This window comes from Sorex fumeus, unplaced genomic scaffold (genome assembly GCF_029834395.1).
Source record: "Sorex fumeus unplaced genomic scaffold, SorFum_2.1 ptg000078l, whole genome shotgun sequence".
Classification (NCBI taxonomy): domain Eukaryota; kingdom Metazoa; phylum Chordata; class Mammalia; order Eulipotyphla; family Soricidae; genus Sorex; species Sorex fumeus.
The window spans coordinates 6079882-6092915 of record NW_026606135.1 but is presented as its reverse complement, the minus strand read 5'-3'; the positions used below and the strand labels follow the sequence as shown (position 1 = coordinate 6092915).

The 13034-nt window shown below is 40.7% G+C and overlaps 1 protein-coding gene and 1 pseudogene across 1 annotated transcript; one reads left to right on the top strand and one right to left on the bottom strand.

The window, feature by feature from the left end:
• Window positions 1-512: 512 nt before the first annotated feature.
• LOC130038658 (Y-box-binding protein 1-like) lies at window positions 513-4376 on the top strand (annotated as a pseudogene).
• A 7353-nt stretch (window positions 4377-11729) lies between these two features.
• On the bottom strand, window positions 11730-12668 carry LOC130038685 (olfactory receptor 6C74-like). Its single transcript, XM_056130527.1, has one exon. The coding sequence runs from the start codon at window positions 12666-12668 to the stop codon at window positions 11730-11732; it is 939 nt and encodes a 312-aa protein (XP_055986502.1).
• Between the last annotated feature and the right edge of the window lie 366 nt (window positions 12669-13034).

Genomic DNA, 13034 nt, shown 5'->3' with positions numbered 1-13034 from the left:
CCTGAAAGAGCCCCCAATATGCCATCGGGCTACACTAGCATGTGACAGGAATGAATGAAGGCATTTACTGGCACCCGCTCGAGCAAATCGATGAACAACAGGGTGATAGTGATAGTGACAGTGATAGTGATAATCTTTGATAAGGGAGCAAGAAATATGAAATGGAACAAGGAAAGTCTCTTTAACAAATGGTGCTGGCAAAACTGGAGAACTACATGCAAAAAAATGGGCTCAGATTTCTACTTAATACCATGAACAGAAGTCAGATCAAAGTGGATTAAAGTCATCAACATCAGGCCTGAAACCATAAGGTACATTGAAGGAAAGGTCAGCAAAACCCTCTATAACATTAAAACTAAAGGTATCTTCAAGGGAGTCAATCGGTAGCAAGAGCAGAGAGCGGACCCCAGAGAGCCCTGCGTAGTCCCACCGCCACCGCAGGCCTAGTTACCATCACACCCCAGGAGGAGCCGCAGCTGCTGCAGCCAGCCCCAGTCACCCTCACCGCAACCATGAGCAGCTAGGCTGAGACCCAGCAGCCGCCCGCCACCCCCACCCCCAGCCACCCCCGCCCTCAGCGCTGCCACGGGCAGTGGCAGCAGCACAGGGAGCGGTGACCTAGGCAGCCTCACATCGGCCGCAGCAACAGCGGGGACATGAAGGTCATTGCAATGAAGGTTTTGGAACAGTAAAATGGTTCAATGTAAGGAACAGATATGGTTTTATCAATAGGAATGACACCAAGGAAGATGTATTTGTACACTAGACTGCCATCACTTAATCACTTAACTTCCCGTTAGTCGCCGATTTGCTCGAGCGGGTGCCAGTAACGTCTCCATTTGTCCCTGTCGCGTGCTAGTGTAGCCCAATGGCATCTGTTCACTCTGGGAACATGAAGAGCTTCAAACCAATCGTTCATGATCTTGACGAAGAAGTCTGACCATCTGATAGGTGGGCGGCCACACAGTCTTTTGACATCCCGTGGAATCCAGTCAGTAACAGCTCTAGTCCAGAGGTCGTCTTTAGATCTCATTACGTGACCAGCCCATCTGATTTTTGACACCTTGGCAAATGAGACAGCGTCCCTGATTCTTGATCGTCGACGGATGTCGGAACTCCGGATTTTTTCTCTCATTTGAGTGAAATGTGATATTCCAAGCATAGCTCTTTCTATTCTTCTTTGGGAGACCTGAATAGCGTTCTCATCCTGTTTGCGTAGGGCCCAGGTCTCTGAGGCATATGTTAATGCAGGAAGAACAGTGGAATCAAAGAGATGTGCCCGGAGCCGGAGGTTCTTCGTCCTCTTAGCTATTTCTTCAACGTTCTTGAAGGCATTCCAAGCTGCTCTCTTCCTCCTGCGCAGCTCGGGTGCCAGGTCATTTGTCATGTTGACTTCTCGACCTAGGTACACATAGCTGTTGCATTCGGAGATAGTCGTTCCATTGAGAGCGAATGGGGCATCAGGAATGAGGCAGTTTCTCATAAACATTGTCTTCGTAAGATTCAACTGTAGTCCTACCTTTCCACACTCACGGTCAAAGTCGGCCAGCATTTGTGCCGCTTGGCTGATGTTTGGTGTTATTAAAACAATGTCATCAGCAAAGCGGAGGTGGTGTAATTGCCGACCATCTATCTTCACTCCCATTCCTTCCCATTCCAGTCGTCACATGATGTTCTCGAGGGCGGCACTGAAGAGTTTCGGTGAAATGGTATCACCCTGCCGAACCCCTCACTTGACATCAATGATCACTTCTTTGTAGAATGGTGAGATCCTGGTAGTGAATCCGCAATACAGTTCACGGAGGATCCTGATGTATTGGGCTTGAATGCCCTGATTGGCTAGGGCTTCAATGACCGCTTCTGTCTCAACAGAATCAAAGACCTTCTTTAAATCAATGAACATTAAACAGAGCGGCATCTTGAACTCCCGAGAAACCTCAATGAGTTTGGTTATTGTGTGGATATGGTCGATGGTGCTGAATCCTTTGCAGAACCCGGCTTGCTCGCTTGGTTGTCCTTCATCTAGTGTTCTGCCAATCCTATTTAGGATGACTCGAGTGAACAACTTGTAGATGACAGACAATAGGCAGATCGGGCAATAGTTGCCAATGTCATGGATGTCTCCCTTCTTGAACAGTAGTACGGTCCAGCTGGTTTTCCATTGGGATGGAACCTTGCATTCAGACAGGTAGCGAGTGAAGAGCCGAGCCAGTGTATTGATGAGTACTGATGGCAGGTTCTTCAGGTGTTCAGGTCTGACCTTTTCTGGGCCGGGTGCTGTTTGTTTCTTTACCGATGAAATGGCGTGTCGGATTTTGGAAGGGAGAACGTTGGGAACGACATATCCATCCTGTGGAATTTGGTATGTCAGCAAGTGGATATGGCTATCGAAGAGATTTGAGTAGAAGTCATGGATAATCTTCTCCATTGCCATTCTGGAGGATGTGATGGATCCATCAGGAAATCAGAGGGCAGTCATCTTGGTCTTGTAGTTGGCGAAGGACAGGCGGGCGTAACGAATACTTTTCCCAGCTTCTGCCACATCTACCAGTACTTCTGCTCTTCTCTCTTTGAGGTCTTCCTTGATCGCATCTCTGCACTGCTTTGCGAGCTCGGACGTTAGCTTGCGGTTGCCTGAGTCATGCGCCAAACCACACTGGTGAATTAGCTCAAGAGTTTTCGAAGACAGGCGTTTTTTTGTGGCTATCTCTTTCTTGGCGTTCCTTGCACATTCATGGAGGTGCTGAACCAGTCGATCGTATTCCTCGTCAATGTTGTCAACAATGGCATCTTCCCATGTTGCTGCAATAGTGCCAAAGAGTTCCCAGTTGGTGGTTATTCTGGGAGTTCTCTTTTTGAACTTTGCAGCCCTTTCTCCCCGCTCTGTGAAGTAGAATTTTGCATGAAGGAGACGGTGGTCCGATCCCGTTCGAAATTTTGGGACAACAGCGACATCGGTCAGGCAAAACCGTCGATTGAATATGATGTGGTCTATTTCGTTGTGGAATCGTCCACTGGGAGACTCCCATGTCCATTGTTTAGATTCTGCCTTCTGGAACTGTGAGTTACCATGGATGGTCTTGGTCGACATGATGAACTCAGACAGTCTCTCACCCTGTTCGTTCCATTCTAGGCCATGGGTCCCAATGTGAAGTTCCTCGGAATTGTTCCTCGAAACATGCGATAAAAGAGGTGTCGGAGGCATCAGTGTCCTTGTCAACACAAACTTGGCCAAGAGAGCATTGATTCATTCGAATGCCTAACAACCCAAATCGGACGTTTACATTTGAATAGACGTGGCTCACTGCCTGCAGTTTCTATCTTCGTTGTCTACGCACCAACATCCCATTATGATGAAAGAGAAATCGAGACGTTCTACATGGAGCTGGAGAAGTTCTATAAAGACCACACCTTCTACAAGCTCATTGTGGGTGATTTTAATGCCAAGATAGGACCGAGAAGATCAGCTGAAGACTGCCATAAAAAAGAATAACCCCAGGAAGTACCTTCGCAGTGTAGGAGATGGAGAGACTGTGGAGTTTGATGTTGTTGAAGGAGAAAAGTGTGCAGAGGCAGCAAATGTTACAGGCCCTGGTGGAGTTCCAGTTCAAGGCAGAAAATACGCAGCAGATCATAACCATTATAGATGCTATCCACGTCTCAGGGATCCTCCACGCAATTACCAGCAGAATTACCAGAATAGTGAGAATGGGGAAAAGAATGAGGGTTTGGAGAGTGCTCCTGAAGGCCAGACCCAACAGCACTGGCCCTACCGCAGGCAACGGTTCCCACCTTACTACATGCAGAGACCCTATGGGTGTCGACCACAGTATTCCTATTCTCCTGTGCAGGAAGAAGTGATGAGGGTGCTGACAACCAGGGTTCAGGAGAACAAGGTAGAACCAGTAAGGCAGAATATGTATCGAGGTTGTAGATCACGATTCTGCAGGGGGCCTCCTCGCCAAAGACAGCCTAGAGAGGACAACAATGAAGTAGATAAGGAAAATCAAGGAGATGAGACCCAAGGTCAGCAGCCACTTCAACGTCAATACCACTGCAACTTCAATTACTGATGCAGACACCCAGAAAACCCTAAATTGCAAGATGGCAAAGGGACAGAAGCAGTCGATCCACCAGCTGAGAATTCGTCTGCTCCTGAGGCTGAGCAGGGCGGGACTGAGTAAATGCCAGCTTACCATCTTTACCATCATCCGGTTTAGTCATCCACCAAGAAGAAATGAATATGAAATTCCAGGAATAAGAAATGAACAAAAGATTGGAGCTGAAGATCTTAAGTGCTTGTTTTTTGCCCATTGACCAGATAACCAGAACTATCTGCATTATCTATGCAGCATGGGATTTTTATTATTTTTTACCTAAAGCTGTCTCATTTTGGTAATGACAAGCATGTTTTTAGAAAAAAGAAAAAAAAGAAGCCTGGCTTTTCTCAATACACCTTAAAGATTTTTATTTTTTATTATTTTTTAAAATTTTTATTAGTGAAACACTGTGAGGTACAGTTGTAGACTTACAAATTTTGGTGCTTGGGTCTCAGTTATACAATGATCAAGTACTCATCTCTCCACCAGTGCCCATCCTCCACCACCACAGGTCCCAGTATCCCTACCACCCCCCATTCCTCCCATCCCACCATGTCTCTGTGGCAGGGCTTTCCCTTTTGTTCTCTCTCTCCTTTTGGGTGTTGTGGTCTACAAAAGAGGCATTGAGTGGCAATCATGTTTGGTCTAAATTGTTTCATATCTTGTCATGTTGAGATTTTTTAAGAACCTCATTTTTAATAAAAAAGTTTACAGCTTGATTTTTTCCAAAAAGTCAACAAACTGCAAGAACCTGTTAATAAAAGTCTTAATAATAATAATAAAAAGGTATCTTCAAGGACAAAATGCCATTTACCAAGCCAGTGGAAACAGAGAGGAACAAATGGGACTATCTTAAACTGAGAAGCTTCTGCACCTCAAAAGAGTGACCAAAATACAAAGGCAGTCTACAGAATGGGAAAGAATACTCACCAAATACCCTTTTGACAAGGGGTTAATATCAAGGATATACAAGGCACTGGTTAAACTCTACTGTAGCCCTGTAGCACTGTCCTCCCGTTGTTCATCAATATGCTTGAGTGGGTACCAGTAATGTCTCACAACAAGTTTTGAGACTTGTTGTTACTGTTTTTGGCATATCAAATATGTCCGGGGTAGCTTGCTAGGCTTTGCCGTGCGGGTGAGATACTCTCTGTTGCTTGCCAGGCTTTCTGAGAGGGGCAGAGGAATCGAACCCAGGTTGGCCGCATGCAAGGCAAATGCCCTACCCTCTGTGCTATCACTCCAGCACAGTTGGTTGAACTCTACAAGAAGAAAAAATCCAATCCCATCAATTAATGGGGCGCTGAAATGAACAGAAACGTTCTCAAAGAAGAAATCTGAATGGCCAAAAGGCACATGAAAAAATTGCTCTTAGTCACTAATCATCAGGGAGATGCAGATCCAAACTACAATGAAATCTTATCTCACACCACAGAGACTGGCCCACATCCAAAAGAACAAAAGCAACCAGCGTTGGCATGGATGTGGGAGAAAAGGACTCTCCTTCACTGCTGGTAGGGATGCTGACTGGTTCAGCCTTTTTGGAAAACAATATGGACGTTTCTCACAAAAAAACAGAAATTGAGCTCCCATTTGACCCAGCAATACCACTTCTGGGAATATATCCCGGAGATGCAAAAAAAAAAAAAAAGGTACAGTAGAAATGACATCTGCACTTGTGTGTTTATTGCAGCACTATTTACAATAGCCAGTATCTGGAAAAAAAAAAAACCCTAGTGCCTGAGAAAAGATGACTGGTTAAAAAAACTTTGTGTAAATCTACACAATGGAATACTATGCAGCTGTTAGAAAAGATGAAACCATGACATTTGCATATAAGTGGACTAACATGGACTGTATCATGCTAAGTGAAATGAGTCAGAAAGAGCGTGTCAAGACACAGAATGACTGCACCCATCTTTGGAATCTAAAGTAACATAATAGGAGAATAACACCTGAGGATAGTAGAGATAATAGGAGGATAAGAGGAGGATTGCTTCATGGCTTGCAAGCTGATCTCATGTGCTGGAAGAAAAGGTTGGTGGTTTAGAAAACAGACCACTAAATAAATGATGGAGGGTTTGCTCAGGATTAGATGTGTGCTGACAGTAGACTATTGACCAAATATCATGACTGCTTAGTGCCTATATTGCATACTGTAACACCCAACAGGAGAGAGAAAGTAAGAGGGAATGTATCTGCCACAGAGGCAAGGGATGGTAAGGACTGGGGGTGGTGGGAGGGACACTGGGAACATTGGTGGTGGAGAATAGGCACTGTTGGAGGGATAGGTACTCGAACATTGTTTGATTGAAATATAATCATGAAAATTTGCAAGTCTGTAAAAAAATTTTTTTAACCCTACTGGTTATAGGTGCTATAGAGCCTCCTGCATTGCAGTCAATCCATAGAGTCACCATTTTGTTAATAAATGGATTTGCAACTATTAATTCAAGAAGACCTAATTAAAGCGACAGATATGTCTGAAAGCATGTAAACTAAAGGTCATGCATAATCGTTTGCCTTCCTATCACATTGATAGAAAAGAAAAAATCATTTTTCCTGATATATAATATTTGATCTTAGTGTCAGTGATTTCATGTATTAAAAATTTTGACATTAATATTGTTAAAAAGAACACTATTGATTGAAGCTTTTAGTAATCTGGAGCACAGTTTCTGCTAAATGCACGACATGTTATCATAATCAGCTAATGTGCTTCAGTAGGTGATACTATTTCAATTAGGAAATTTTAAGTTTGAATTATTTTTCTGAAATTTTACTACTACTTTTTAAGGAAGATACGTGCTTGATGGGTGCCAAAATTCTTCATAGCTACTGATTATGTGCTGTTTATAATCAATCTACAATTTGTCTAGCTGCTTCCAACAATATATTAATGCAATAACAAATGTACCATTGAATATTTTTTATTTCTAAAGATTCTGAAATCTCTAGATTTCTTTTTATTTTATTTTATTAGTGAAACACTATGAGGTAAAGTTGTAGACTTACATACTTTCGTGTTTGGGTTTCAGTTATACAATGATCAAGTACCCATCCCTCCACCAATGCCCAGTCTCCACCACCAATGTACCCATTAGCCCTCCCATCCCCCTTCCCCCCAACCCTGCCCCACCTCTATGGCAGGGCATTCTCTTTTTCTCTCTCTTTCCTTTAGGATATTGAGGTTTGCAATAGAGGTATTGAGTGGCCATCATGTTCGGCCTATAATTTACTTTCAGCACATGTCTCGCATCCCAAGAGAGTCCTCCAAACACCCTTTACTTGGTGTTTCCTTCTCTATATGAGCTGTGTTTTCTCCCAGTATGTGCTGCTGGCTTCCAAGTCATGGAGAAAACATCCTGGTACTTAAATCAACTATTCCTGGGTGTTTGTCTCCCATTCTGTTACTTTATATTCCCCAGATGAGTGTATTCTTTCTATGTCTGTTCCTCTCTTTCTGACTCATTTCACTTAGCATGATACTTTCCATGTAGAACCACTTGTTTGAAACTTTCATGACTTCATCCTTTTTAACTGCTGCATAGTATTCCATTGTGTAGATGTACCAAAGTTTCTTTAACCAGTCATCTGTTCTCGGGCACTCGCGTTTTTTCCAGATTTTGGCTATAGTGAACAGTGCATCAATGAACATACAAGTGCAGATCTCATTTTGACTGTACTTTTTTTGCCTCTCTGGGATATATTCACAGGAGTGGTATTGCTGGGTCAAATGGTAGCTCAATTTTTAAGTTTTTGAGAATCGTCTATACTGTTTTCCGAAAGGGCTGAACCAGTCAGCATTCCCACCAGCAGTGAAGGAACCCACCACATCCGCACCAACACTGGTTGTACCACTGAATTTTGATATGCTCTCTAACTTTCCTGAGTGTCTCTGTTAACTAAAACAATGGCTCATATGTTGGAAACCAGATGGAGGCTGGGGAAGTGATTATGTACAGAATAAATGGATGACCTGAGAACTCTCAATAGTGACCATAAATCTTGGACAGTCTTTGTGTATATGTCTCATTCTCTGAGTAAACGGTGATAGGGTGGCTTCTGACAAACTACTAAAATTTGTATGGAATCATAAAACTTTCCAAATAGCCAACAATACTGAGGGAGAAAAGAAGCTGGAAAGTATTACATTTTCTGGCTTATAGTATAAAGCTATAGTAGTCAAAACCGTGTGGAACTGGCATAAAGATAGATTTTCAGACCAATGTAATATAAAGATAGATTTTCAAACCAATGTAATATGCCCAGAGATAAACCCTTAGATTTATTGACAGTTAACATATGACAAAGAGGCTGAGTACATGAGGTAGAGCAAATAAAGTCTCTTCAACAAATGGAGTTGGGAGAACTAGATAGTCACATGGAAAAAAAGAAAGAAAGAAAAAAGGAAAGAAATTTAATCTAATAAGGAGCACATATAGAAGTTTATTAAAAATTAACTTAGAACCTTGATATTAGACCTACGTTGCTAAAATACCTTGAGGAAAATATGGTATAGATTTTATATAATAGACATTAAATCTTAGAGATATCTTCAATTATTTTATTTTATTGGCAAAGATAATAAAAATAAACTGAACTACATCTAATTTAAAAGGTTTTACATGCAAAAGAAAATTAGGCTAAAATAGAAAGACACACTAAATAATGGGAGGGAATATTTTTACACAGTTTATCAGATAAAGGAATAGTATACAACATGCATAAAGCACTCAAAAACTTTAACAACAACAATCTCATTCAAAAACAGGGAGAGGAGATGAATAGATGTTCCCTGGAAAGAATATGTGGCAGTCAGTAAGCATAAGGAAAGTGTTCATCATCATTTGTTATAAGGCAAATGAAAATCAAAAAGACAATGATATCTTGGCTCATATCAGTGAGAATGGCATATATTAAAAGACTGGAAATAACAAATGTTGACATGAATGTGGTTGCATCTAAACCCCCTTTCAGTGATGGTGGGGATGACATCTGGTTTCACTGTTATGGAAAATAGTATGAAGATTTATTTAAAGTGTAAGAATAAAGCTTCCACATAACCTTGTGACCCACATCTTGGCACAAATTCCAATAATACAAAAACGCCAATTCAAAAAGTTATATACACACCTATGTTATTGAAGCACTAAGTTCTTGCCACAATATGAAACCAAAATACCCAAGAACAGATGAATAGATTGAAAAAAGGTGTGGTATGGGGCCAAAGTGACAGAACAGTGATAGGGCTCTTGCCTTGCATGCGGCCAAGCTGGTTAGGTACTGGGCATCAAATATAGTCCCTCAAACCTCATCAATAATGATCCCTGAGCACAGAGCCAGGAGTAACCTCTGAACATGCCAAGTGTGACCACCAAACAAACAAATAAAAGAAGTCATGTATGAATACTCAATGGAGTGCTACAGATCTGCAATGGAAGATGAAATTTTACAGTTTGCAAGAACTGGAGGGTATCGTGTGAAGTGAAATGTCAGAGGGAGAAGAGCAATTATTGGATGATCTCACTCATCTCTAGTATATAGAGAAACAAAACCAGGGAATAGACGTTGTTGAATGAGATAAACTCTAGGCCTTTGCAAAACAGATTATCAAGTAGTAGGAGGACTGTAGAGAAGAAAGATAGACTAGAAATGATAGAAACACAGTGTTGGAGGGTGTTGGTTGTGGAGAGTGAGGTAACTGTGTACAAAACCATAATGTAACCACTATTGTAAACTTGATATCCACTGAATGGTCCATCTCCAGGTATTTTTTCTCCTGATTTTCCAGAGTATAGTCTCTCTGCCTATTTTCTACTCTATTCTTGGTTTTTCCTGCATCTTTTTCATATAATGTTTACAGCATGTAATATGTAGTTTATCATAACATGTTAATTTGTGTGACATTCTTCACTATTAAGGTTAAATCTACAAGGCCAAGAACTAGCCAATCATAATAGAGAGCTTACTTCATAAAATGTCTTTATGCTTAACTTCAGGGCTTGGGTTAAAAAAAGAAATAAATGGTGTCATGTTTTAGAGAAATTTCCACTGAAATATAATTGTATAAAAGATATACTCTCCTATTCTGGAAAGAAAAACAAAAAGCATGCAAAAATTGAGGTTTGAGATTTTGTTTGCTCCAACAGATTATCAGTCAGAATATAACATATTTTTGATAATATATGTTTAATTGTCAAAAAAACGAGTTTGACTTGTTTAACTTAATTTTCCTCGTCAATACATAGCTTTAAAAAGCTTGATTTTTCAGAATAAAAACTTAAAATGTAGAATAAGTGCTCCCTTTCAATTATGTACACATATGTTTTATAAAAATTAGGATAATAACAATTATAAGTAACATTATTAATCTGAATAACTAGAACTAGCAGTAACACTAATTTAAAAAAAATAAGAGCATTGGTTAAGTTGTGGGATGATTAACCCTGGGAGGGATGGGTATTTGATTATTGTATAATTGAAACCCAAGCACAAAATTTGTAAGTCTACAACTGTACCTCATGGTGTCTCACTAATAAAAATTTAAAAAAGGGAACTCCAGGGACTAAAAAGCAGTTTTAATTGTTTTCCAACATGGAAATATTACATGTTTGTGTAATGCTAGAGTTTAAAGCAAATAATAAGTGGCACACTTGATAAAAACTATGTCAAAGGATACTAAAAAGTTGTTTGGTTAAATATAGAATGTGGACCCAAAATTATTGCTATTTACATAATTTATTTCAGAACAACCCACACATGAATAAAATTTTTATTATCTTTATTTTAATCCACTTTGGTAAAGTTGTTCTGCTTAATCATGTATATAGACAGAGCAAATAAAATTAAAAAGAGCTTAAACTATTATATTTCAATGTATACCATTTTAATTAAATGGTTTACATTATAAGTAAAAATACAATTATGTAAGAATTATTCAATTAAAGAGACAGAGAAGGGAAAGAAAAAAGCAAAGAAAGAGAGAGAAAGAAAAAGAAAGAAAGAAAGAAAGAAAGAAAGAAAGAAAGAAAGAAAAAGAAAGCGAGAGAGAAAGAGAAAAGGAGGGAAGGAAGGAAGGAAGGAAGGAAGGAAGGAAGGAAGGAAGGAAGGAAGGAAGGAAGGAAGGGAGGGAGGGAGGGAGGGAGGGAGGGAGGAAGGAAGGAAGGAAGGAAGGAAGGAAGGAAGGAAGGGAGGAAGGAAGGAAGGAAGAAAAGAAGGAGGGAAGGAGGGAGGGAGGGAGGGAGAGAGAGAATAAAAGTGCTTCAACAGAAGCAGGGGAGCAGGGGCCATTAGTGGTGGGAAATGTACACTGGAGAAGGGATGGGTGTTGGAACACTATGTAACTGAAGCCCATTCATGAACAAACTTGTAACTGGGTATTCCACTGAGATTCAATATTTTTTTTAAAAATTTCAATTAAAATAAACTGAATAAGTAAATGTTTAGGCAAGAAAATTACACACGTAGTGTAAAATATGACATTGAAAAAGTCAGAGACCTTTTTGCCATAGAGATCAAGATAGGTATCCAAGAGATTCTGCATTAGGAATTTCATGGATGACTTCATTAGTGGATTGAAGGCAAATAGTTCTCTGGAGCAATGCACACCAATGTCGTGCAATATTTTTATCTTGACATTTTCATTCTGCCCACTTTCTCCCTCAGAGCTTGGTGGACCTGCTTGTTCCTTAGAGTGTAGACAACAGGGTTCAGCAGTGGAGTCACCACTGTGTTCACAAGGGCAGCCTCCCTGTTGGATTCCAGCCTGTTTGTTTGCTTTGGCTTCACATAGATAAAGAAACAACTGCCATATATTAGTGAGAGAACAATGAGATGAGATGAACAGGTGGAGAAAGCTTTCTGTCTTTCCTTGGCTGATGGAAGACGAATGATTGTGACTACTATGTTGCTGTATGCGATGACGGTTATGATGAAGGATATAAAAAGGACACACAAGGCAAGGACAAGAGTCATGGTTTCAACAGATCTGGTGTCAGAACATGAGAGATGAATCAGGGGGCCAATGTCACAGAAGAAATGAGGGATGAGAGAGGGACCACAGAAGGATAACTGAGAAATCTTCACCACCAGGCCAGTGACAGAAGTAAAACCTAAGGTAAGGCAGGAAATGATCAGGAGGACACAAGTTTTTAAGTTCATGATAGTTGGGTAGTGTAGAGGCCTGCAAATGGCCATGTACCGATCCAGAGACATCACTGCCATGAGGATTAAACCGGCTACTCCCAGAAAGATAGTGACAAAGCATTGTATGAAACAGGCAACAAAGGAAATTGTTTGTCTCCCTAAAAGATAGATGACCAGCAATTTTGGAATTACCGTACTTGTGAAGCAGCATTCCAGGAAGGAGAAAATGCTGAGGAAAAAGTACATTGGTGTCTGAAGTCTGGAGTCAATGCTAGTGATGGTGACTATGACCGCATTGCCTGCCATGGATGCCAGGTATGCCAGCAGGTGCACCAGGAAGAGAACCTTTCCCAGATGCTGAACAGCAGGAAACCCCTCCAAAGTGAATTCTTGGACAGTCGTCTCATTTGCCATTTCCATGAACGTCTCTGTCTGCAGTACATAGCCTGCTGTCCTGAACCTACACAAGGAGATCACAGCAAGCACAGAGATTTTAGGGGAACTCAATGTCAGGTTAACTGATTACCCATTCAGGTAGTGAGACAGAAAGCAAAATGGTCCAAGCAAGTTGATAATTGAATCAGATCGATCTGGGCCCAATAAAAATTCAATACTGAGTTCTACCCATGAGAGATGACTCATCTAAATCAATTTGTAAGATTGATTTACCTTTGTGAACTTTGCTTTCACTGGGTAAAATAAAAGGGGAGTATCTCTATGTTTTTGTGATAATTAATATAAAGCATGTTACTCCTGCATGGACATCAGTTTTATATTTTCCTCAGT

What these genes read in the sequence shown, in the direction of transcription:
- LOC130038685 (XM_056130527.1), bottom strand. Translation starts at nt 12,668, where the DNA reads ATGGAAATGGCAAATGAGACGACTGTCCAAGAATTCACTTTGGAGGGG.